This window comes from Bubalus bubalis, chromosome 7 (genome assembly GCF_019923935.1).
Source record: "Bubalus bubalis isolate 160015118507 breed Murrah chromosome 7, NDDB_SH_1, whole genome shotgun sequence".
NCBI classification, from domain to species: domain Eukaryota; kingdom Metazoa; phylum Chordata; class Mammalia; order Artiodactyla; family Bovidae; genus Bubalus; species Bubalus bubalis.
In genome coordinates this window covers 101,381,529-101,409,475 of record NC_059163.1, presented here as the reverse complement: position 1 = coordinate 101,409,475, position 27,947 = coordinate 101,381,529, and the positions used below count along the sequence as shown (strand labels likewise).

The 27,947-nt window shown below is 36.7% G+C and overlaps 1 protein-coding gene across 6 annotated transcripts in view; it reads left to right on the top strand.

Annotated features, from left to right (window-relative positions):
• Positions 1–27,947, top strand: part of RAP1GDS1 (Rap1 GTPase-GDP dissociation stimulator 1) — a 149,673-nt gene that overhangs the window by 24,251 nt on the left and 97,475 nt on the right. For 3 of the 6 annotated variants that reach the window (XM_044946191.2, XM_044946195.2, XM_044946190.2), the window contains exon 2: positions 23,615–23,725. In XM_044946191.2, the coding sequence (XP_044802126.1) occupies positions 23,615–23,725 (111 nt within the window). Of the gene's footprint in view, positions 1–11,711; positions 11,817–23,614; positions 23,726–27,947 lie in introns of all 6 variants that reach the window. The other 3 variants (XM_044946192.2, XM_044946193.2, XM_006049505.4) reach the window with 3 other exon arrangements.

Sequence of the window (27,947 nt, the reverse complement as noted above, 5' to 3'; positions counted from 1 at the left end):
CCCTGGTGTTTTTCTCGGTCAGTTTGGGTCAAAGAATTAATTAATCCTGAATCTCAACATAAGTCATTCTCTAAATAAAAAAGAAAAGCTAATGTCATTATCTGCTAAAGCTATATTTGACAACTATAAACCAGTGAGATGATTCTTGAACTCTCAGTGAAAAGGTCTTTTGGCATTGTGGGAAATACAATTTTACAAACGGTACCACTGTACCTTGCTCTTATGCATTATGGTTTAATATTGTAGTTGTGAAGGTTATCAATCAGATTCTTAACCCTCTAATCAAACACGACATGTTACTAAGACTGCAGTGTTACAGGTTCAAACTAAAAAAGGTTTTAACTCTGTTTAAGAGTACATGACAAGTGAGTGGCTCAAAAAGTTTATCTAATTTCTGAAATAGAGAAGAAAACTTACAGTGAAACATAGTCAATTTTTTTGGTGTAACATCTTAATAAAAATGTTTCTTAGTCATGGCAGTTTATACCATTAATTTGTAATAAAAAATGCAAGTGCAAATAAGTCAGTAAAATAGGTTTTCAAAATTTAAGTTTCTACTATAGGAGAGTCATGTGAGTATCCTTAAAGAATCTCCTGTTGTATAAGAATTTCCATCAAGTAGTAGAAATAGTAGAAATAAACTAAAAGGGTTCTATGAACCTAGGACTATAAAACTAGCAAAGTGAAAAATTCAGAAGAAATAAAATGGTATAATACTGTACAAAAATGATTTCTTAAATAGATTTATGAACTTAATTTAAATTTTGAAATTTATCTACTTAGCATGTAGTTCAAACTGTTGACATATAGAAGAGATTAATCAAATTCATCTAAGATCTTACTTTTTTATTAACTCTGAGGTTAGTAATTTCAAATGAGGGAGGAAGTAATGTGAGATGTGCTGTTAGAATCATCTTGTGGAATGAAGGAGGCACATCCAGCAGGTGGATGTGTGGGTAACTGGCACGTGGACACAGTCACCGTGTCATTGCAGTCTGGAGAAGCATTTTGGGAGAGAACCCATGTGTATAAAGAGGTGTGATTACATATTAAAGGGATTCATGAATTAAGGTAGAAATTAGTTCTTTCATTAAGTGGAACAGTTTCTAGCCTTCATTTGTTTCACTCTAAATATTACAGATATTTCTATTTCTCCTAAGTATTGCCTGAATTGCTATTGAAAGTAAATACTGCAACACATACACTTTGAACTGTTACATTTTTACTCAAGTATCTCTTTTTCAAATCAAGTTTAGTATTCACTAAATAGGTAGATTCCTGTCAGACTGCTTCTATGGAACTTAGTCTTGCAAACTCAAGAAAATGGCCTATTTACATTAGCTTTATATTCACTTTAATTTTTAAATTCTTTATTCTGTGACCAAACAATAATTATGAAGACAATAATGAATGATTAAATTTTAAATCTTTTCCTGTGTTCTCAGATGTTCCCCCTGCCAGTTGATGTTTTGACCCCCCAGGATTCTGTAGTATTAACAGTAGTGACTGAGTCATGAACTTTTTTACTAAGCCTTTTTTAACTTGCCAAGAAATAAGTCCCTGTCTTGTTAGGTATGTATGTTTATGTGAGTGTATCTCACTTTCAGAGAGTCAAGGAGGATGCAGTGGTTTTAAGAGCAGGACAGAAAGTTTTCTATATTGCATTTTAACGTAAAGAAATTAACTTAGTTGCCATGAGTTAGTCGAGTTTAGAACTATTTTCTCCTTTGATCTTGTCTTAGAAATGGGTCTAAACATTAGAAAAGAAGCAATAACATGATTTGTTTTTACTAATCATGTAAAAATATATATATAGAAAACTCAGGAAACTAAAAAGTGCTGTTTTTTAATAAGAGAATTTAGTTGATTATGTAATAATTATACAAAGTATCTCTTTCTTGCTCTAGGCATAAATACCTACATGTGATATTGGGAAAAATTATTGAGTTCTCACAAATGACATAATTTTTAAATATGTTCAAATAGACTGAATAAATTACAAAATCTACATAAAAGTGGAACATTTTACTGAGACACCAAAAACAAGATCAGAATAAAATCAAATACATATATTTAAGAGAAGACTTCATAGTGTTAAGAATGCAAATTATCCCAGTTAAGATATGAATTTAATATAATTCCAGTTATAATCCCAGGAGGGTTTTTATTCATTCATCACTTTGGAATGATGAGATGAAATGATCCTAAAGCTCTTATAGAAGGAAAAAATCTGAGAAACTAGTCAATAGGCAAGCTAGCTGAGAAAGAACATAGTGGCAGTACTAGCTTAACCAGATAATCAGAATATTAGATAGAGCCAGTGTGATTGATTACATAGATATGATGTTAGTATAAGAAGAGACAAAGGTCACTGGAAAGAAGAGAGACTTCAGAAAATACATTTCTGTATAAAGAGACAAAGGTGGTAGTTTAATTCCGCGGGAAAAGGATGGAGTATTAAAACTACTCCTGATACAATAATGTGCCATATGTAAAAGTGAATTCCTGTGAATCAAAGCCTTAAACGAAAGCTAAAAGAATCATAATAATGTAAGAAAATTGAGGCATTTGCTGGAAGCCCAAGAGTTTCTTAACCATGGCTGGAAATCCAGATGCTATAAAAGAAAATTAGGAAAAAATACATAAACGATTTTAGTGGAATAGTAATAGATTTGGAGAAACAAAGTTAAATGGATTACAGACAAAAGGTTAATGTTTGTACTGTACAATAACAGCAGCACTGGCAAACCTATTTGAACACTAGGAGACGGATGCGAATAAGCATTTTCAGTTCAGTTCAGTCGCTCAGTCGTGTCTGACTCTTTGTGACCCCATGAACCGTAGCACACCAGGCCTCCCTGTCCATCACCAACTCCCAGAGTTTACACAAACCCATGTCCATTGAGTCGGTGATGCCATCCAACCATCTTATCCTCTGTTGTCCCCTTCTTCTCCTGCCCTCATCTTTCCCAGCATCAGAGTCTTTTCCAATGAGTCAGCTCTTCGCATCAGGTGGTCAAAGTATTGGAGTTTTAGCTTCAACATCAGTCCTTCCAATGAACACCCAGTACTGGATCTTGTAGTCCAAGGGACACTCAAGAGTGTTCTCTTAACAACACAGTTCAAAGCGTCAATTCTTTGGTGTTCAGCTTTCTTTATAGTCCAAATCTCACATCCATACATGACCACTGGAAAAACCATAGCCTTGACTAGATGGACTTTTGTTGACAAAGTAATGTCCCTGCTTTTTAATATGCTATCTAGGTTGGTCATAACTTTCCTTCCAAGAAGTAACTGTCTTATAATTTCATGGCTGCAGTCATCATCTGCAGTGATTTTGGAGCCCAGAAAAATAAACTCAGCCACTGTTTCCACTGTTTCTCCATCTATTTGCCATGACGTGATGGGACCGGATGCCATGATCTTAGTTTTCTGAATGTTGAGCTTTAAGCCAACTTTTTTACTCTCCTCTTTCACTTTCATCAAGAGGCTCTTTAGTTCCTCTTCACTTTCTGCCATAAGGGTGTGGTGGTATCTGCATATCTGAGGTTATTGATATTTCTCCCGGCAGTCTTGATTCCAGCTTGTGCTTCTTCCAGCCCAGCATTTCTCATGATGTACTCTGCATAGAAGTTAAAGAAGAGGGTGACAATATATAGCCTTGACGTACTCCTTTTCCTATTTGGAACCAGTCTGTTGTTCCATGTCCAGTTCTAACTGTTGCTTCCTGACCTGCATATAGGTTTCTCAAGAGGCAGGTCAGGTGGTCTGGTATTCCCATCTCTTTCAGAATTTTCCACAGTTTATTGTGATCCACACAGTCAAAAGCTTTGGCATAGTCAATAAAGCAGAAATAGATGTTTTTCTGGAACTCTCTTGGTTTTTTGATGATCCAGCAGATGTTGGCAATTTGATCTCTGGTTCCTCTGCCTTTTCTAAAACCAGCTTGAACATCTGGAAGTTCCCGGTTCACGTATTGCTGAAGCCTGGCTTGGAGAATTTTAAGCATCATTTTACTAGCGTGTGAGATGGGTGCAGTTGTTCGGTAGTTTGAGCATTCTTTGGCATTGCCATTCTTTGGCATTGCCTTTCTTTGGGATTGGAATGAAAACTGACCTTTTCCAGTCCTGTGGCCACTGCTGAGTTTTCAAATTTGCTGGCATATTGAATGCAGCACTTTCACAGCATCATCTTTCAGGATTTGAAATAACTCATTGAAATTCCATCACCTCCACTAGCTTTGTTCGTAGTGATGCTTCCTAAGGCCCACTTGATTTCACATCCCAGGATGTCTGGCTCTAGGTGAGTGATCACAGCATCAATAAGCATTTTACAGGAAAGCAATTCCGTGGCCAACAAACATGAAAAGATGCTGACATTTATAGTGGTTGAAGTAAAGTGAAAGTTGCTCAGTTGTGTCAGACTCTTGTGAACCCATGGACTATACAGTCCATGGAATTCTCCAGGCCAGAATACTGGAGTGGGTGGCCATTCTCTTCTCCAGGGGATCTTCCCAACCCAGGGATCGAACCCAGGTCTCCTGCTTTGCAGGTGGATTCCTTACCAGCTGAGCCACAAAGGAAGCCCAAGAATACTGCAGTGGGTAGCCTATCCTGTCTCCAGGGGACCTTCTCGACCTAGGAATCGAACCAGGGTCTCCTGCATTGCAGGCGAATTCTTTATCAACTGAGCTATCAGGGAAGCCCTTATAGTGGTTAAATTAACACAAATTAAAATAACAACTACATATTACTCTAAAGCCATCAGACCATCAAGAAATAGATACCAGTATTTATTATTAGCCAGGTTACTGGAAAAAGAATACTGTCAACACATAGCTGTAAGAAAAGTGAGATCTTTCATCCTTTTTGGACAGCTGTTTGCAGCATTTAGATTCTTTACTGTCTCAGCTACCAGGGCAGCCCCATTTTAAATTAAAATATCAGCAATTCCATCCTGAGAGGCTATCCCATAAAACCAAAAGTACTCTGTACATGTCCAGCGATGCTTATTGCATTAGTGGTACCAATGAGCAAAATGAAACACAGCAGAAGAAAGTGAAATGTATACAGGAATGATTGACTAAATTGTGCTCTATATCTGTACTATGAGGTATGGCAGTTATTTAAAAACATGAGTTAGAACTGTCCAGATTGGCTTAGAGTAATTTATGAGTTACTGAGCGAGAAAAACAAGATGCAAAAAAGTGTGTGTAGTATAATCCCATTTTAGTGAACAAAGCTTCCCAAATTTACTGTATATATTTATACATGATTCTGTAAAGGTTGTTAAAAAAAAAAAAGTGAAAGCTTAAAAAACTTAGGTTACTGACATGTAAATAGAGAGGTTGATATGGGGGCAAGGAAGACCAGCCAAAAAAAGAGATGATATTATCACATTTATGCGTTTTAATTAAGCTTTCTGTGCGTGTATAAAACATTAAATAACATTGAAAAAGCAAATTGAAAATAGTTCATTTGATGGGTCACATCTGGTGGGTGCCGTTAAATTCTGTGCAGCCGTTGTTCACTGAATGCTTACTGTCTGAGAGACAGCATGGTGGGTGTAATGAGTAGTACAGCTTTGACAGTTATTAATTATTACATCAACAGTCATCAACAGTGGTTGATTGTTTAATGTGTGCTGGGGCCTATTGTAAGAGCATTATGCATGACTTCACTTAATCCTCACAACACTCTGGTGAGTGTTGTTATTATATTATACTATATATTATTGTATTATTATAATAATAACACTCATCACAGTGTTGCAAGGAATAAATGAGGTTGTGCATAATGCTCTTACAATAAGCCCTAGTACACATTATATTATTGTTATTATCCCTGGAGCAGGGCGTGACAACCCACTCCGGTATTCTTGCCTGTAGAAACCCCATGGACAAAGGAGGCTGGCGGGCTACAGTCCGTGGGGTCGCAAAGATTGTCAGATACAACTGAGTGACCAAGCACAGCACATTATTATTATGTGTTACTTATTATTGTTATCTACATTTTATATATGAGAAAACAAAATAAGAAGCTTGTGTAATTTGTACAATTTAAGTGGTAGAACTAAGATTTGAACCCAGATGAACTGACTCCAGAGGCTACTCATCATTAAAATATGCTGCCATCTTTGTCCATGAGTTGCTTGTTACAGTGAAACAATGGCAGTATAGAAAACAGTGACCTCAGTGCCATCATTGAGGTTATGAACAAAATATGGGAGCCTAGAAAAGGAAGGGCTTGATCTGATTGCAAGAATATAGAATATCTCACAGCAGAATTGAATATTAGTTGACTCTGCGAAGTAAGTATAAGTAGTCATTCTGCAGATGGAGAATGCACAGAACGGCGGGGAGAATTTAATAAGCACAGTTATTAAAAAAAAAAAAAATCCTGCAAAAAAGCCGGTAATGTAGTGGGACTGACATATATAATGTTTTGTGAGAAAGAAATAAGAGATAAGGGCATAATATTAGTTGAGGCTCTTGGCTTTGATGTAAGGTATTCTGAACTTTAGGTAATTATTAATGGCTGAATACTTTTGAAAGAATAGTGATATGCTTTGAGAAAATCATATTTCTGAGGTCCTTAGCCAGGTGAATAGAAATTGAGAAGTTTGATCCAGGTTTCATAAGACTCAGAAACAATCTTAACATACTCATTTTAGTGTTAATAAGAAAGTTACAGACTCTAAGATGTATTTGTAAAGGAGGATCGATAATAACCAGAGGGAACTTAAGTCCTCTGTTAGTTTTTGAGTTTTCAACTAGCAGAGATGGATTAAAAGAAAGAAGGAAGCAAATATACTTTAAAGGTTTTTTATTTCCTCACACATAGTATAATTTAATGGAAGACACAAAACACTAATTTGTTAAAAGGTTCTGGGTTTTAGACTTGGCTCAGGACTTAATCTATAAAGATACATTAAGCAAAATAATAAGAAACTGAGTTACAATTTACAAAAGCTGAAAATACTATGAATTTTAATACATTACTTTCCATTGTCACACTAGTAAAAAACAATGATTTCTTCCTACTTTACTAGAAAAACTTATAAAATACTTTAATTTTGTCAGATAGTAAACACTTTAGATAAGTGAAATAAAATATTCAAGAGACATTGTTACTATTTCCAGCTCCCTAAGCCACTTGCTGGATCATCAAAAAAGCACGAGAGTTCCAGAAAAACATCTATTTCTGCTTTATTGACTATGCCAAAGCCTTTGACTGTGTGGATCACAATAAATTGTGGAAAATTCTGAAAGAGATGGGAATACCAGACCACCTGACCTGCCTCTTGAGAAACCTGTATGCAAGTCAGGAAGCAACGGTTAGAACTGGACATAGAACAACAGACTGGTTCCAAATAGGAAAAGAAGTACATCAAGGCTGTATATTGTCACCCTGCTTCTTTAACTTCTATGCAGAGTACATCATGAGAAACGCTGGGCTGGAAGAAGCACAAGCTGGGATCAAGATTGTCGGGAGAAATATCAATAACCTCAGATATGCAGATGACACCACCCTTATGGCAGAAAATGAAGAGGAACTAAAGAGCCTCTTGATGAAAGTGAAAGAGGAGAGTAAAAAAGTTGGCTTAAAGCTCAACATTCAGAAAACTAAGATCATGGCATCCCATCACTTCATGGGAAATAATGGGGAAACAGTGGAAACAGTGTCAGACTTTATTTTTCTGGGCTCTAAAATCACCGCAGATGGTGACTGCAGCCATGAAATTAAAAGACAGTTACTTCTTGGAAGAAAAGTTATGACCAACCTAGATAGCATATTGAAAAGCAGAGACATTACTTTGCCAACAAAGGTCCGTCTAGTCAAGGCTGTGGTTTTTTCAGTGGTCATGTATGGATGTGAGAGTTGGACTGTGAAGAAAGCTGAGCGCTGAAGAATTGATGTTTTTGAACTGTGGTGTTGGAGAAGACTCTTGAGAGTCCCTTGGACTGCAAGGAGATCCAACCAGTCCATTCTAAAGGAGATCAGTCCTGGGTGTTCATTGGAAGGACTGATGCTGAAGCTGAAACTCCAATACTTTGGCCACCTTATGTGAAGAGTTGACTCATTGGAAAAGACCCTGATGCTGGGAGGGATTGAGGGCAGGAGGAGAAGGGGACGACAGAGGATGAGATGGCTGGATGGCATCACCGACTCGATGGACTTGAGTTTGAGTAAACTCTAGGAGTGGGTGATGGGCAGGGAGGCCTGGCATGCTGCGATTCATGGGGTCGCAAAGAGTCGGACATGACTGAGTGACTGAACTGAACTGAACTGAAGCTACTTGCCCTAAACTGACTTAATGCCATTCATTTTGAAATGAATATGAAATTCTTCCAGGCATGCATTAGCTATATTCTAGGTGCTTCAGAAGCTTGTTAGTACAAAAAAAAATTTTTTTTGGTGTAATAATGATATGGTAAAGCCTTGCTACTTCATATGTACATGAAGATTATATTCTCTTCAGTCTCAAGAATTACTTAATCTCTCTCATAAGAGTGTTGCTATTACTGTATATTTAGAAAATAGACTGTACATTTAGAAAATATTGAGAGGAATTTGAATTTGGAGCATAAACAAATAGATCTTGAACTTTCACAAACCCGGTTAGCAGCATTCGTCATCAATAGTGATAGAGTTGTCTAGAGAGATAAATACCTATCTCTCAGTCTGTCCATCCATCCACTACTATATAGTAAGATTATAGAATTAACATTTAAAAATATACACTATATTTTTATTTACATCCAGTGACCTTGAAGCTAAAGGTATTATTTCTAGATAACCTCTGTAGAGAAGATAAACTCTTAAAATTATGCTACCTTGAATAGCACAAAGAATTTCATGATTTACATTTGGAATCTAAAAAAGTGATACTGTCAGTTTATTTCTCTCACTCAGTTCTTGTCTGCTCATAACAAAGATTTAGAATGACTGGAGAACTTGTAGCTCAAACAGACAGGATTTTATTAAGCAGGCAGTATTCTTAATGACAAACTAGTTACAGCTCAAGCAGGCAGCAGACTCCTGAGACAGAGGAGCAGGCAGACTCCTAAAGAAGCACACGGAGCCTTCTTGGCTTCTCTTCTTGTGCTTTCTGTTTCCTCTGCCTGGAGTAGGATTGGTTATGCTCACTGCAAAATAGGGGATGGTACCAGTGTTTGCCTGATTGGTTATGCCCAGCAGCAATCAGGGAAGGGGTAGTGTTTTCTTGCCTGCGGTTCTCACTCTGGTCCTCCACTTCCCCTTTCAGGGTTTTTCGTTTTTTTTACCCTCTGCATGATTCTACCATCTTGGACTCCTTTTTCTTTACTATCTGACATTGCCAAGGAATTTATTTACAAGACAAATAGACTCAAACAGAAAATAAGGTTGCATATACTAAAGGGGAAAGAGGAGGAAGAATAAATCAGGGATTTGGGATTACCAGATGCACACTACTATATATGAAATATTAAAACTTAATGTATAGCACAGGGAACTGTATTCAGTATCTTGTAATAACCTATAATGGAAAAGAATCTGAAAAACAGTGTGTATATGTATACATACACACACTTTTTCATATATATATACACATATCTCCTAATCACTTTACTGTACATCTGAAACATTGTAAATCAACTATACGTCAATTAAAAAAAAACAAGTTTTGGATTAATGAGATTCAGAAAGAAAAAATGAACATAATACTAAAAGCTGAATAATTCTGGGTCCTAAAATAATTCCCTTTTGGATCTATTTTGTGACTAAATATTAATATCCTTGCATATGAAATAGTGCTTTCAGCATTCAGGTATTTAATTAGGGAATAATACTTGGAAAATACAAATTTGTTAAAAATGAACGGTATGTCTTCTCTACCGTCAACTGTTCTGACCATCAGCCCACTCTTCAGGTTGACTATAAAGCAAATGTTGCACAGTGCTTTACTTTATATTATTATATTAGAAATAAACAGTGGTTGTTTTTCTCTTTTAAGAAAAAAGAATTTCAGGACTTCCTATCCTAATATGACACTGTCTCATTTTGAGACTAGCTATTTTACACAGTATATTATTTGATAGTGATTATCTTAAGCACTTCTGTAGTCCAGTTATTTAAAAATAGCCCCACCTTTCTCATCTTTTTTTTTTTTTAAGATATTAAGAAAAGAGAAACTGATAGCTGTAAAATTTTAGGTCTTACTAAAACACTTCCATTGCAGTAAATTGACTTTCTATCTAATAGATGAGAAATTGGAGCATAAAGAGCCTTTGGTGCCTAATGGTATATAGGATTAGAAAAGACTGGACAAGGTTGTTTTAAAAGTTCTAGCAGGAAGCATAGCTGTGTTCATGTCTTTATGTCTTAATATCCTTAACAAGGGCTTCTAAAAGGAAACACCTGAAATGAGAGCTAGCTTGCTGATCATGGTTAACAAAAGTTACAGTCATATTTTATCCAAATATAACAAGGCCTAAAAAGTGGCAGTTTTTTACATTGATAGGTAGATAGCTGGATAGATAAAGGAAGTTATCTGTTCAGCTGGGTAAAGGAAGGAAGGACAGAAAGAGAGCCAGCATAACATTTTATGTATTTATTTTTTTAATAATTTTTTTGAAGTATAGTTGATTTACTATATTGTGTTAGTTTCAGGTGTACAGAAAAGTGATTAAGCTATACATATATGCATATATCTATATTCTTTTTCTATTTTTTTTCCATTATAGTTTGTTACAAGATATTGAATATAGTTTCTTATGCTATGCAGTTAATCCTTGTTGTTTATATGTAGTAGTGTGGGTCTGTTAATTTCATATTCCCAATTTATACCTCCCTGCCCCTTTGGTAACCATGTTTGTTTTCCATGTCTGTGAGTCTGTTTCTCTTCTGTAAATAAGTTCATTTGTACTAATTTTTAGATTCCCCATATAAGTGATGACATATAATATTTGTCTTCCTCTAGATTCCATGTATAAGTGATAACATATAATATTTGTCTTTGTCTGATTTCACTTAGTATGATAATCTCTAGGTCCATCCATTGTTGCAAATGGCAGAACATTTATTCTTTTAATGGCTGATTAATATTCCATTGTGGGCTTCCCTGATAGCTCAGTGGTAAAGAATCCACCTGCCAGTGCAAGAGACGCAGATTCGATCCCTGGGTTGGGAAGATCCCCTGGAGGAGGAAATGGCAGCCCACTCCAGTATTCTTGCCTGGGAAATCCCATGGACAGAGGAGCCTGAGGGGCTACCATCCATGGGGTTGCAAGAGTGGGACATGACTTAGTGACTGTATATATGTATATTTTTTTCCCATTCTTTTATATATGTGTGTATATATATATATAGTTATATAGATATGTATCCATACTTTTTTAGATTCTGTTCCTGTATAGGTCATTATCACATGATCCAGGAATCCTACTCCTAGGTGTATATCTGGAAAAAATGAAGGCTCTAATTAAAAAAGATACATATGCTGAGTGGGATTGCTGAATCATGTGGTAACCATTGTATTTTGATTTGCACTTCTCTAATAATCAGCATTGTTTAGCATCTTTTCATATGTCTGTTATGTCTGTTGGCTATCTGTATGTCTTTGGAGACATGTCTAAGTCTCCTGCCCATCTTTTGATTGAATTATTTGCGTATTTTTGTTACTGATCAGCATCCCTTTCTAATTCTCTGGTGAACATGTCTGTTATCCAGAGAGAGAAGAGGACTCTGGGCGAAACCAAGGTCACACTAACATTAATGGGCAGGTACAGAAGAAGAAGACCAAGAACAAATGTTCAGAGACGCTGGTGTTTTGAAGTAAGTGGAGGAGAAAGAGTCTTGTTGCAAGGATATTAAATAAGAGAGTCAAGAAAAGTCCATTGGATTTGTCAAGATATCATTTAAGACTTTTGCCAGACTAATTTTAGTTTTAGAGTACTTCATTAGATTGTGATTTTAAGAGTGATTGAGTGGTTAAGAAGTAGGAGACACAGAATTAATGACCGAAGTCAGTTTTCCTTTAACTCTTTGAAGATGTCATATTTTCTTTCATAAGATAAGCTAGACCATATGCTGTCATATAAGAAATTATTCTTTTAAGAAAAAAAATTCATTTTAGTTGTTAATACTGCTTAATACTAGAACTTTTCATGCAAATTAGCCTGCTTTACTTATTGTCCCTGTCCTCCGCACCAGCCAGGAGCTTAGAAATTTTCTATTAGAACATGCCCTCCCCACCAGCCAGAAGCTTAGAAGTTTTCAGTTACAGTGCCTTAAGTCTGGTGGTGGTTTAGTCACTAAATCATGTCCAACTCTTTGTGACCCCATGAACTGTAGCCCACCAGGCTTCTCTGTCCGTGGGATTCTCTAGGCAAGAATAATGGAGTGGGTTGCCATTTTCTTCTCCAGGGGATCTTCCTGACCTAGGGATCAAAACAGGGTCCTCTGCATTGAGGGCAGATTCTTTACTGACTGAGCCACCATGGAAGCCTGTCTTAAATCATTAGTAAATGTAAAATACAGAAATATGGATGTATGCACAAAAAATTCAGATGGTAAGGATTCACTACTGAGATGTACTGTCATAGTTTGAGGGAGTCCAAAAATAATACCCTCTGTTGGCAGCCCACACCAGTACTCTTCCCTAGAGAATCCCATGGACTTAGGAGTCTGGCAGGCTATGGTCCATGGGGTTGCAAAGAGTTGGACATGACTGAAGCAACTTAGCATAGCATCCCTGCCCAAGTTCAGAATCATTGGCGATATAAGCAGATGAATTCTCTGGTGGAATTCAAAATAACTGCTTTAAAATTGATAAAGTCTAGAGTGAAGGACAGGGCTTATTTGCGTAGTCACAAAATAACAGCTAATACTTCAGGGCTGACTTAGATATGTTTACTAATAAGCTTGTTACTGGTGCGCTGGACAGCCAAAGAGAGGGAGAAGCAGAATTCTTGCCCCTTCTGCTAAAAGATCAGGAGCCCAAAAGGGGCTGAGCTATGCATACCTAGTTCTTCTCTTTCATCTCATTAGTGAAATAAATCATTCCTCTCCTGGATAATGGAGGTGGCAGATGCCGAGTGAGGAGGCAGAAGTGCCACTGTAATAGAAATTCCTAGTAAGGAAGCTTGAGACCAGTGGAAAAGGGCTTACTGCCTCATTTTATTTTCCAGTATGCTCTTTTAATGAGGTATAATTCATGCAAACTAAAATGCACAGATTTTAAGTGTACAGTTTGAGCTGTGACATACTTATGTAATCACTATTCCCATCAAGATATCAACATTCTAACACTTTTTAAACGGACTCACGGCAAGAGTTTTTTAAGTAGTAGCCTCTTAATTCATTTAAAATGCTTAAGTTCAGTTCAGTCTCTCAGTCGTGTCCAACTCTTTGCGACCCCATGAATCGCAGCATGCCAGGCCTCCCTGTCTATCACCAACTCCCGGAGTTTACCCAAACTCATATCCATCGAGTCGGTGATGCCATCCAGCCATCTCATCCTCTGTCGTCCCCTTCTCCTCCTGCCCCCAATCCCTCCCAGCATCAGGGTCTTTTCCAGTGAGTCAGCTCTTCGCATCAGGTGGCCAAAGTATTGGAGTTTCAGCTTTAGCATCAGTCCTTCCAATGAACACCCAGGACTGATCTCCTTTAGAATGGACTGGTTGGATCTCCTTGTAGTCCAAGGGACTCTCAAGAGTCTTCTCCAACACCACAGTTCAAAAGCATCAATTCTTCAGTGCTCAGGTTTCTTCACAGTCCAACTCTCACATCCATACATGACCACTGGAAAAACCATAGCCTTGACCAGACGGACCTTTAAATGCTTAAAAGATATATTAAATTTGTAATAATTCTGTTGACAGCTTTGACTGTCTCTGTATGAAGAATTTAGTGAACTTTTCCTCAAGAAATCTCACATCATTACATATATAATTATTTCTATGGACAGACTGAATGGTTTTTTTAATTGAGTAGAAATCTTTTTAAAAATGTATGTAGTTTTTAGTTATATATTTTATATTCTTAAGTACTTAAATTGGCTTCATTAATATCTCTATTTTAAAATATAACATCCTGATTTATATTTCTGATAATACGGAATGCATATTTAACAGGTAACATTTATTGAATACCTTCCCTTCCCCGCTGGTATACTTTGGCTCATAAGTGGGTGTTACAGAGGATGGCAGCTAGACAGCTTTCTGCAAGTAAGGAATGCGTTCCTTTATGCACTGAGTAAATTTAACAAATACTGACTGGCTGCCTTTTTGTGCCGAGTAATAGGTATAATGCAATGACGGTAATTGACAAGGTGCCCCATACAATATAGTGGTGGAGCAGCTGTGAAGGCTGGATGCAGTGATGGAAAATGACCCTGGAGGGTTGAGGAAGAGAAGATTTAGATGAGCACGGATGGTCTCTGGGGTGGTGACAGTTAGGCTGAGACTTAATGAGAAGGGGATGTCATGCAGGGAGCATTGGGGATGGAATCAAGGAAAAGAAAGAAGTAAAACAGGTCCAGATGTCTATACACATAGTACTAAATAAGTCTTAACTACTTTTATTACTTGTCGACTAATAGTTTTGATGGATTATTATAATTTGACTAACAGGGTATCTTGTTTTTTTCCTCAGTTTTGTGGTAACTATTTGTTACTTTTAGTAATATCAACTTAGATATTGTATCTTAGTCATACTTTATTTCAGAAAAATTAACCTGATAGCTACGTACTAAGATTGAACAAGTATATCTGAGATATGATTCCCTATGAGTTTTTAGTTAACAAAAGACATACATATGGACATAGTTTTCTTTTCCTTTAGGGAAAAAAATCAATTTCTTAAGCTATTTGAGCTCTCTTAAGAAAATAAGTATTAACAGTGGTTGTGAATTTTTAATAAAGTTTATTTAGGATGATTAGGTTAGCCACGAGTTGTATGAGGCATCACTGGAAAATGTTTGTATTATATAACATAAATTTTAAGTTTACTTTTTCCTGGGTTAGCATGGAAAATAAATGACCACTTATTTAATAATTGTTCTTTAGTCAGTCAGTAATGTCCGACTGTTTGTGACCCCATGGACTGCAGCATGCCAGGCTTCCCTGTCTTCCCTGAGTTTGCTCAGAGTCATGTCCATTGAGCTGATGATGCCATCTAACTGTCTCATCCTCTGCTGCCTCCTCCTCCTCCTGCCCTCAATCTTTTCCAGCATCAGGGTCTTTTCCAGTGAGACTGCTGTTCACATCTGATGACCAAAGTATTGGAGCTTCAGTGTCAGCATCAGTCCTTCCAATGAGTATTCAAGGTTGATTTCTTTTAGCATTGACTGGTTTGATTTCCTTGTAGACCAAAGGACTCTCAAGAGCACAGTTTGAAAGTATCAGTTCTTAGGAACTCAGCCTTCATGTTGCAACTCTTACATCCTTACAGGACTACTGGAAGAACCATAGCTTTTACTATATGGACCTTTGTTGGTAAGGCGATAGCTCTGCTTTTAATATGCTGTCTAGATTTGTTATAGCTTTTCTTCTACAGAGCAAAGGTCTTTTAATTTCATGGCTGCAGTCACCGTTCGCAGTGATTTTGGAGCCCAAGAAAATAAAGTCTGTCACTTTTTCCATTTTTTCCCCGTCTGTTTGCTATGAAGTATGAAGTGATGGGACCAGATGCCATGATCTTCGTTTTTTTAATGTTGAATTTTAAGCCAGCTTCTTCACTCTCCTCCTTCACCTTCATCAAGAGGCTCTTTAGTTCTTCTTAGCTTTCTGCCATAGGGTGCTGTCATCTGCATATCTGAGGTTGTTTATATTTCTCCCGGCAATCTTGATTCCAGCTTGTGCTTCATGCAGTCCGGCATTTCGCATGATGTGCTCTGCATACAAGTTAAATAAGCAGGTTTGACAGTATACAGCCTTGATGTTCTCCTTTTTCAAATTTGAACCAGTCCATTGTTCCATGTCCATTTCTAACTGTTGCTTCTTGACCAGCATACAGGTTTCTCAGGAGTTAGGTAAGGTAATCTAGTATTCCCATCTCTTTAAGAATTTTCCACAGTTTGCTGTGATCCACACAAAGGCGTTCACGTAGTTAATGAAGCAGAAGTAGATGTTTTTCTGAAATTTCTCTAGTTTTTTCTATGATCCAACGGATGTTGGCAACTTGATCTCCAGTTCCTCTGTCTTTTCTAAATCCAGCTTATACATCTGGAAGTTCTCCGTTCATGTACTATTGAAGCGTAGCTTGGAGAATTTTGAGCATGACTTTCTGGTATATGAATTGAGTGCAATTGTGTATTAGTTTGCACATTCTTTGGCATTGCCCTTCCTTGGGATTGGAATGAAAACTGACCTTTTTCAGTTCTGTGGCCACTACTGAGTTTTCCAAATTTGCTGACATATTGAATGCAGCACTTTAACAGCAGCATCTTTTAGGATTTGAAATAGCTCAGCTGGAATTCCATCACCTCCACTAGCTTTGTTCATAGTGATGCTTCCTAAGGCCCACTTGACTTCACACTCCAGGATGTCTGACTGTAGGTGAGTGACCACACCATTGTGGTTGTCCAGGTCATCAAGACCTTTTTTGTACAGTTCTTCTGTGTATTCTGCCACCTCTTCTTAGTATCTTCTGCTTCTGTTAGGTCCATACCATTTCTGTCCTTTATTGTGCCCATCTTTGCTTGAAATGTTCCCTTGGTATCTCTAGTTTTCTTGAAGCGATCTCTAGTCTTTCCCATTCTGTTGTTTTCCTCTATTTCTTTGCACTGATCACTGAGGAAGGCTGTCTTATCTCTCCTTGCTGTTCTTTGGCACTCTGCATTCAGATGGGCATATCTTTCCTTTTCTCCATTGCCTTTCATGTGTCTTCTTTTCTCAGCTATTTGTAAAGCCTCCTCAGACAACCATTTTGCCTTTTTATATTTCTTTTTCGATCACCACCTCCTAGTGCTACGAACCTTCGTCCATAGTTCTTCAGGCACTCTGTCTGTCAAATCTAATCCCTTGAATCTATTTGTGACTTCCACTGGATAATCATGAGGGATTTGATTAGGTCATACTCGAGCAGCATAGTAGTTCCCTTCTTTCTTCTGTTTAAGTCTGAATTTTGCAGTACGTCCATTAAAGTTTATACCTTATTTGAGGCAGGGTGCTCAGGGCTGGTGCACTGGGATGACCCTGAGGGATGGGATGGGGAGGGAGATGGGAGGGAGGGTCAGGATGGGGAACACATGTATACACATGGCTGATTCATGTGAATGTATGGCAAAAACCACCACAATATTGTAAAGTAGTTAGCCTCCAATTAAAAAAGAAATAAATAAAGAAAAAAAAAGTTTATACCTTATTTGAAGTAAGAAAATGCCTGAGTTCATGATCTGAACCACAGTCAGCTCCTGGTCTTGTTTTTGCTGACTGTATAGAGTTTCTGCATCTTCAGCTGGGAAGAATATAATCAGTCTGATTTCAGTATTGACCATTTGGTGATCTCCATGTGTAGAGTAGTCTTCCATGTTGTTGGAAGAGTGTGTTTGCTATGAACAGTGCATTCTCTTGGCAAAACTGTTAGCCTTTGCCCTTCTTCATTTTGTACTCCAAGGTTAACTTTGCCAGTTACTCCAGGTATCTCTTGACTTCCTGCTTTTGCATTCCAGTCCCCTATGATAAGGCTTTTCTTGTGAGTCAGAGCGTAAAGAATCTGCCTGCAATGCAAGAGTCCTGAGTTTGATCCCTGGGTCAGGAAGATCCCCTGGAGAAGGGAATGGCAACCCACTCCAGTATTCTTGCCTGGAAAATCCCATGGACTGAGAAGCCTGGCGGGCTACAGTCCATAGGGTCACAAAGAGTCAGACACAACGAAGTGACTGGCACCCCTGTGAAGAAAAGGACCTTTTTTTGGTGTTGGTTCCAGAAGGTCTTGTAGGTCTTAATAGAACTGTTCAGCTTCAGCTTCTTTAGCATTAGTGGTTGGGGTTTAGACTTGGATTCCTGTGATACTGTACAAAATTCTATTAAAATTTATACGTTACTTTGAAGTACGAAAATGCCTGAAATTCAAATACTAGAGCAGCAATCTCAGGGGTCTTTGGTAACCTATTAGGGTGTCTGTGATGTCAAAACTATTTGCGTAGTATCAAGACATTTTTTTTTCTCTTTTTCACCGTGTTGACGTTTGCATTCACAGTGTTCTAAAAGTAATTGGAGTTGAAAACTGCTGGTGCTTCAGTGTGTGCTAATCAGTAGTAGCAGCAAACTGCAATAATTAGTAGTTATTATATTCTTTATTATCATATCCTTGAGTTTGAAAAAAATGCCAATTTCATTTAAGAATGTCAATGATGTGGGCTTCCCTGGCGGTCCAGTAGTTAAAACTTTGCCTTCCAATGTATCAAGTATGGGTTCAGTCCCTGATCTGGGAGCTAAGATCTCCCATGGCTCAGGGTCAAAAAAAATAAAAAATAAAAAAGAAGAAAACAAAACACAAAACAGAAGCAGTGTTGAACAAATTCAGTGTAGATTTTTAGCATGTTCCACATCAAAAAAAAAGACCATGTTTTAAAACTTTCAACCTTTTCATACACATTTTGAAAGTATACTGTGATAAAATGGGAAGTACACATAAAACACTTGCATTGCATTGTAAACTCTGATAGTTATCTCTAAGCAAAGCAGTTGTGCACTCTTGAGTTGTGAGCTGACTGAGATACTTTTTTTCCTTGGAATAACTTTTTTTTAAGAACTGAGAGATAAACTGGCTTTTCATATTTGGCAGATATTTTCTCACAAATGAATGAGGTTAATTTGTCACTGAAGAAAAAAATTGACAGTATCTGTTCCTAGTGATAAAATTAAGAATTTTTAAGAGAAAATTGGAACTCTGGAAAACTTGTATCACTTTCATCTTGATAGCGTGCTAATACCTAGTCTTTAAAAAGATTAGTGATGATATTAACAAATATGATATCTTGAAATAGTACAATGAAATGTGTCGATATTTGGAAGATATGCATGTCTCCATGACCTAATTTTTTAAATGATCAATTCATCAATGATAAATCTATTGCATGTATAAAAGCTTCAGAGTGCAAAAGAGCAATGGATTTTCATGTAACTTGGCAGTGCTCATTTGTATTGTTTCAGATTTCACATGGCAACTAATATTTTAAAAAATACTGCTCATTAAGTTTTGGTATGGTATCAAATAATGCCCACCATTATCTGAAGCCTATATGCAGGTCAGGAAGCAACAGTTAGAACTGGACATGGAACAACAGACTGGTTCCAAATAGGAAAAGGAGTATGTCAAGGCTGTATATTGTCACTCTGCTTATTTAACTTCTATGCAGAGTACATCATGAGAAATGCTGGGCTGGAAGAAGCAGAAGCTGGAATCAAGATTGCCGGGAGAAATATCAGTAACGTCAGATATGCAGATGACACCACCCTTATGGCAGAAAGTGAAGAGGAACTAAAAAGCCTCTTGATGAAAGTGAAAGAGGAGAGTGAAAAAGTTGGCTTAAAGCTCAACATTCAGAAAACGAAGATCATGGCATCTAGTCCCATCACTCCATGGGAAATGGATGGGAAAATAGTGGAAACAGTGTCAGACTTTATTTTTGGGGACTCCAAAATTACTGCAGATGGTGATTGCAGCCATGAAATTAAAAGATGCTTACTCCTTGGAAGAAAAGTTATGACCAACCTAGATAGCATATTCAAAAGCAGAGATATTACTTTGCCAACAAAGGTCCATCTAGTCAAGGCTATGGTTTTTCCAGTGGTCATGTATGGATGTGAGAGTTGGACTGTGAAGAAAGCTGAGCGCCGAAGAATTGATGCTTTTGAACTGTGGTGTTGGAGAAGACTCTTGAGAGTCCCTTGGACTGCAAGGAGATCCAACCAGTCCATCCTAAAGGTGTTCATTGGAAGGATTGATGCTGAAGCTGAAACTCCAATACTTTGGCCACCTCATGCGAAGAGTTGACTCATTGGAAGCAGGAGGAGAAGGGGACGACAGAGGATGAGATGGCTGGATGGCATCACCAACTCGATGCACATGAGTTTGGGTGAACTCCGGGAGTTGGTGATGGACAAGGAGGCCTGGCGTGCTGCGATTCATGGGTTCGCAAAGAGTCGGACACAACTTAGCGACTGAACTGAATTGATTATCTGAAGAGGCAGTTAAAATACTCTCCTGTTTCTCAACCGTGTATATGTGTGAGGCTGAGTTTTTTTCATCTACTCAATCAAAACAACAAATATAAAAGATTGAGTACAGAAGCAGATAGGAGGATCCAGTTTTCTTCTGTAGGGCAGACATTATAGAGACTTGTGAAAATGTAGAGCAATGCTGCTCTTCAGTAAGTTTTCTCAGTTTTGAAGTATTTTTCATTAAAAATATAATTATGTTAATAGTTTTATTTTAGTTTTAAGTGAATTACTAAAGTCAGTCTTTAAAAGTCTCATTTTTAATTTTTAGTATGTTAAATATCAATATAAATAATTTTAAAAAGAGCTCTTTTGTACATGATACTATACACAGAAAATACTAAACACACCACCAGAAACTAGCACACCTTATCAATGAATTTGGTAAAGTTGCAGAATACAAAATTATTATACAGAAATTTATTGCGTTTCTGTACACTAACAATGAACTATCAGAAAAAGAAGTTATGATGATAATCCCATGTACTGTTGCATCAAAGAGAATAAAATACGTAGGAATAAACCAACCTGAGGAGTTAAAAGACCTGTACTTGGAAAACTATGAGACATTGATGAAGGAAATTGAGATTTTACAAGCAGGTGAAGATATACAATATTCTTGGATTGAAAGAATTACTATTGTTAAAATGACCATACTACCCAAGGCAATCTACAGATGCAATCCTTGTCAAAATACCAATGGCATTTTTCACAGAACTAAAACAAATAAGTTAATAATTTGTATGGAAGCACAAAAGACCCTGAAAAGCCAAAACTATCCTGAGAAAGAAGACCAGAGCTGAAGGAATGACACACCTTTACTTCAGACTATACTACAAAGCTGTGGTCATCAAAACAGCATGGTGCTGGCACAGGCAGCACCATAGATAACTGAAAGAGAATAGAAAGCCCAGAAATAAACTGACACACTTATGGCCAATTAATATGCAACAAAGGAAGCAAGACCATACAATGGAGAAAAGATGGTGTCTTCAATAAGTAGTGCTGGGAAAACTGGATAGCTGCATGGAAAAGAATGAAATTAGAACATTTTCTAATACCATATGCAAAGCTAGACTCCAAATGGATTAGAGGCCTAAATGTAGGACCAGAAATTATAAAATTCCTAGAGGAAAATATAGACAGAACACCTTTTCATATAAATTGTAGCAATAGTTTTTTGGATCAGTCTCCTAAAGCAAAGGAAATAAATTAAAGCAAAAATAAACAAATGGGACCTAGTTAAACTTAAAAGCATTTGTGCATCAAAGGAAAGCATCAGCAAAATGAAAAGCCAACTGAATGAGAGAAAATATTTACTAATAATATGACCAATAAGGGGTTAATGTTCCTAAATATATAAGTAGCTGATACAGCGAAAATCAGAAAAAAACAAACAACCTGATTAAAAAATGGACAGAAGACCTGAACAGATATTTTCCAAAGACATGCAGATGACTATTAGGCACATTAAAAAATGTTCAACATCATTAATCATCAGGAAAATATGTCAGAACCACAATGAGCTGTCAGCTAACACCTGGCAGAATGGCTGTCATTAGAAAGACCACAAGTAACACATGCTGGTGAGGATGTGAAGAAAAGGGAATCCTTGTATACTGTTAGTAGGAATGTAAATTGGTGTAACCACCGGAAAACACCATGGAGATTTCTCTAAAAATAGAACCACCATATAAGCCCTGTAATTCCACTCCTGGGTATACATATCAAAACACTAATTCAAAATGATACATTCATCCCAGTGTTCATAGCAGCCCCTCTCCCCTTTGTTCTCCACACTGGTTACCACTGCTTTGTTCTCTGTTATTGGTGAGGCTGGGTTTTTTTTTTCGCTATATTTACTAGTTTGCTGTATTTTTTAGATTCTACATATAAATGATATCACACATTATTTGTCTCAGTGTTCCAGTATTAAAAAGGAAGGAAATTCTGCCATTTGCAACAAGGTGGGTAGACCTAGAGAGTATTATGCTAAGTGAAATAAGTCAGACAAATACTGTATGATATCATTTATATGTGGAATTTAAAAAATACAACAAACTAGTAAATACAGTAAAAAAGCAACAGACTCACTGATACATAGAATAAGGCATGGGCAATAAAAGGGTAAAGGATTAAGTACTACAAACTGTGATGTAGAGAATAAGCTACAAGGGTATATTGTACAATATAGGGAATATAGCAAGTATTTTATAATAACTATAAATGGATTATAACCTTAAAAAATTGTGAATCACTGTATTCTATACCTGTTATTTATATAACATTATACATCAAATATATTTCAATAAAAATTTAGTAACTCCTTGGCATCCTAAATAATTTTTAATATGTAAAAAAATTTTAACAATCTATGGTCTGGAGAAATCCATATATAATTTAGGAGAAGAGCAGTGTTTTAAAGGGCCTCCCAGGTAGCTCAGTGGTAAAGAACCCACCTGTCAATGCAGTAGACACGGGTTCAATCTTTGGGTCTGGAAGATCCTCTGGAGGAGGAAATGGCAATCACTCCAGTATTCTTGCCTGGGAAATCCCGTGTACAGAGGAGTCGGGAGGGCTACAGTGCATGGGGTCGCAAAAAGTCAGACTTGACTTAGTGACTGAGCATGCAAAGTGCTGTAAAATCCAAAATGTGCACCTTTTGATTTAAAGCAGTACTTTGAAGTGTTTAAATGGCAGTTTTAAAAAGCTTTGTATTATTGAGCATCCCCGTAGACAGGGACTTCTGTTCATGGAATTCTCCAAGCAAGGATACTGGAGTGGGTAGCCATTCCTATCCTTCCCCAGGGGATCTTCCCCATCCTTGGGTCTCCCGCATTGCAGGCAGATTATTTACCATCTGAGCCATCAGGGAAGCCCATAATAATAAACAGACTTTATTTTATTTTAAGTCAAATTATTTTGAAACTTTTCTAAAGCTTCATTTTCATTTTATATATTTAAAATGCAACAGAGGAAGCCAAAAAAATGTAATCCATTATTACTTGGAAAGCTTATGTAAGTTTTTGTGGACTTTTCGTTTTTTTCAGTTAACCAGAGTTGGTTAATCCATTATTACTTGGAAAGCTTATGTAAGTTTTTGTGGACTTTTCATTTTTTTCAGTTAACCATAGCTGGTTCATGAACAATAAATAAGGCATAAGAATGCTGAAAAGATGTTCTGTGACTATAGAATATTCTTGGTATCATACAGATACAATGACTATTTTATATGAGTTAAATGGATAAAATTGTATTAAAAAATGAGTAATTGTATAGTCCATTGCCATTTTGGAATGTATATGAAAATTAATTCCCCATAATGGGAGCCTTTTGCTTCTTTGTACTGTTTATCATGAAACATGATGGTTAGTGAGGTTTCTGATTTCTCTTTTTTTCTCTAAGCAGATAATCTCAGTGATACCCTGAAGAAGCTGAAGATAACAGCTGTTGACAGAACTGATGATAGTTTAGAAGGATGCTTGGATTGTCTACTTCAAGCTTTGACACAAAATAGTAAGTTGATTTTTTTAGGTGGCGGGGGAGCGGTGCCCTGGTGACTCAGACTGTGGAGTCTGCCTGCAGTGCAGGAGACCTGGGTTTGATGCCTGGGTTGGGAAGATCCCCTGGAGATGGAAATGGCAACCCACTCCAGTATTCTTGCCTGGAAAATCCCATGGATGGAGGAGCCTGGCAGGCTACCTTACATGGGGTCGCAAAGAGTAGGACACGACTGAGCGACTTCACTTTACTTTACACTTTAGTAAGTTTTTTTTATGTTTACTCAAATGCCAAACAAACAAACAAAAAAAATCAAGTCAGCAATCTTTCAAAAATTTATATATAGTTTAGCAAATAACTTGCATTCACATTGTTTGAATTCTTTTGAATCTTGTGTTTGAATACTGATGCTGTTTTCCTTGTTCCACCCTCCTACCTACCTTCCCACCCCCAGGATACTGAAAGCCAAGTTGATAGGCAGAAGAAAGGAGAAATTGATTGGTAGTGATGACATTAATACCAATCCCAGAGAGAGGCAGTTCTTAACTGACATGCATCGAGAGTTGTTTTTCTTCTTAACACCTACATTTGTGCTTTAAAAAAAAGACTGTGTTTACATGTGGAGAGGAGAGAGAGGAAGCTTATGAAAAAAGGAAGAAACAGAGAGGGCGCTTAAAACCCTTAACATATTTTTATGATAGCTTTTTAATCATTTTACTTTAAAATAATGTATGCTTAGATTTAATTGGAAAGAGCCATCATCAGTCATCCAAAAATCCCTTAAAATTGAGGTAACTCTTGATCTTTGGTGGTGTGGTAAATAATACTAGAGATAAAAATTACACAGCTCTTCACTGACCAATTCATTGTATTCTTGCATTTGAGCCATCATATTTCTAGTCATTAATTTCTGTATTATCACAGTGAATAGATAGATACAGAATACTTTTCATTTGTTCTCTTAATTCTGCTTGGTTGTACTTTGGTTTATGCTTTACTTGTTTTTAATTATGCCTTTATTTTACCCTGAGAGTAATTATGTAGCTGACAAATAATTCAGAAGGGAAGTTATATACTGTATTGTTAAAGTTAAATTTGAAGCACTCTGAGATGTATGCCTTTTTTTTTTCTTTAGTAAACTGTGATTAGAAAATTAAAATAATTGACTGCAGTGGTCTTCATGAAAAAGTGCATTTTAAAGGTGGCTTTTAAAGTTCTGTTTCCGTAGTTGTTTGCTTTTGAGATTACAGTTTTGTCAAGCTGTCTGATCTTAGAGATATCACAGAAGGGGTTTAAAACAAGGTGTTCAATGAGACCATCTTGATAAAGAGAAAAGAGAATGTGTAAGGCTTTGTTCACCATTGTAGTAAATTTGTGTGGCTATTTAAATTTAATAGTTAAATTTAATAAAAGATTAAGTTTTTTACTCTTAACTTTTTAGTAACCCTGTTTGGTTGGTGACTACCTTACTGGGGATCAATGATGTAGACTATTTACACAATGACAGAAGATTCTTACGGATAGCGCTGGGCTTAAAGATGAGAGAAAACCACAGGATGACCTGATATTTATGCATGCCTATATAGGTCGATTTACATAATATGTAATTAGTCTACATAAATTGAGTATCTCAAATTCATTTTTTTTTTGAAGCCTTGCTTTTTTATAACTTCATTTTAAATGGCCCAGTTTTTTCTTTGTGTTAGAAACATGCAGTATTTCCCAAATGGACCATTCATTCAATTCAGTACCTGAAGGACAGGGATTCCATGTCCTTCGTTATACATTGAGGGGCGCTCAGTGCTCTCCTGGAAAGACTGAAACCCAGAGAAAGTTGATAAAGAGAAGTGAAAAAAGGAAACAAAACTTCATAGTGTTTTAAAGAACAGATTCAGGAAATACTGACAAGTATGTATGGTGTTGGATTAAATTTCAGACCCATTGCAGAGTTATTTGTTAGCCCCATTTATTGAAGATGGTTTTGAAATTGTATTTCATAAAATGGTAAGGACAAATAGTTACACAATGGTAATGAAAACAACAAATTGCCAATTTAATCATTGACTCTTCGGGAAGGGAACAAAAGGGATATGTCTTCTTAAGAATCTGTAACAAAATTCATAATTGTCTTCACATCTGAGACTGTTGACACCAAAGAATTTGATATAGGAAGAGGTAGTTCCTGCAGATGTCCTGTCTTTAACTTCCGAATGATATGTATCATTGATTGAGGGTCCACTGTGTGCTCAGCACCAGACTTCAGACAATCTGTTGTCTGATCTTTCCTATAGACCCATGATGAGGTATTATATACATCACCATTTAAAAGATAGGGAAACAGTCCCTGTAAGTTTACTTGCCTTGCTCTGGCAGAATCCAAAGTTTGAATTTTAATTTTTAGTTTACAAAATTAAAAAAACTACATTCTGAGTAAAGTGCAGCTTTTTTCTGAGTTTATAGAATGTGAAAGAAAGTGTTTTCAGAAGCTAGATTTTAATATGGTTTTAAATTTTTGCCTTTTTTTAAAAAGTAGTTTCAAATTATTAGTACAGAGGAAGGAGATTTATAAATCCATGAGCTGTATATTTTTAGATATTTGTTGATATGTTTTATAAAATTAACATCTAGCTTTTAAGCAAGAAAAATTTTTTAAATATCAGTGAGATGTTTATTTTATACAGTTGTTCTTACTTCTCTGAATAAAGTGCTTGATCCATTGCTACTTCTATGCTCTTAAAGGTAAAATTATAAAGCATATAAGTTAGAATCTATTCTGGCTTTTCTACACAGAGAAGTTCTAGTTTCATAATTCTTCCTTTAGTGTCAGGTATTCTAACTAAAAATATCAGTGTTTGCATTAGTATTGCACCTGATCAAGAAAGAATGATTTCTCTATCTGTACAAGATGGTAATGTGGGTAATGGAAATCTAAAAGTTTTATTTTATTATTTACTAACCTGTCATTAAAAGCAGAGATATTACTTTGCCAACAAAGGTCCGTCTAATCAAGGCTATGGTTTTTCCCGTGGTCATGTATGGATGTGAAAGTTGGACTGTGAAGAAAGCTGAGTGCGGAAAAATTGATGCTTTTGAACTGTGGTGTTAGAGAAGACTCTTGAGAGTCCCTTGGACTGCAAGGAGATCCAACCAGTCCATCCTAAAGGAGACCAGTCCTGCGTGTTCATTGGAAGGACTGATGCTGAAGCTGAAACCCCAATGCTTTGGCCACCTAATGAGAAGAGTTGACTCATTGGAAAAGACCCTGATGGATGCTGGGAGGGATTGGGGGCAGGAGGAGAAGGGGACGACAGAGGATGAGATGGCTGGATGTCATCACCGACTCGATGGACATGAGTTTGGGTGAACTCCAGGAGCTGGTGATGGACAGGGAGGCCTGGTATGCTGCAATTCATGCGGTTGCAAAGAGTTAGACACGACTGAGTTACTGAACTGAACTGAACCTGTCATTGGAAGGGACATTTCTGAAAGGAAAGAAATGCTTTTAAGTTTTTACATTGTGGGAATTTACAAATGATTAGAATCTGAAATTAGAATTTTCACTTTGCATGACTTCAGAGTGTTTTTTTGAATTTGGAGTGGGCATTAAATCTAGTATATGTAAGGATCTTAAGAGACAAAAGTTGAAAATTTGAGTATTTGCTAGACTTTATTGAAAACATATTGTTTAAGCAAGCATTTTGTATACATCTGAGATCTGAATTAATATAGAAGCATTCAGTCACTCATTTATTACTAAATACTTTAGCTCTCAAATGTTTTTAGTAAATATATAAAGGCTACCAGTAAAGAAATCAGCCTGGTTTATTCTGGTCTCTCTTGATTAAGGGAATAGTTAGAAGATTGTTCGTAAATGCTTTTTAAGTTGTATTGGTACTCGGTTTCATGCTTATTTGAATATGGAAAACAGGCCACATTTTTGTCCCTAAACATTAAGACAGGAATTGTCCTTAGAGAATATGACATCTGATCCACCTTATAGGACAACCTACTAGCATAAATTAAAGGCCTCAAAATAAGCAAAATTAACAGTCATTGATAATAAAAATTCTGTTCTGTTGTAAGAGAATGGGGACCATGTTCTTGTTGGTTGGGGAAATCAAAGAACAATATCAGCATGATCACCAACACAGCTTTTACATCTTTTTCCTAACAGATTAGACTGTTTTCCTCTGTCTTACTGCCTCATATACCTTTGTGTTTTAACTTGAGTTAATTG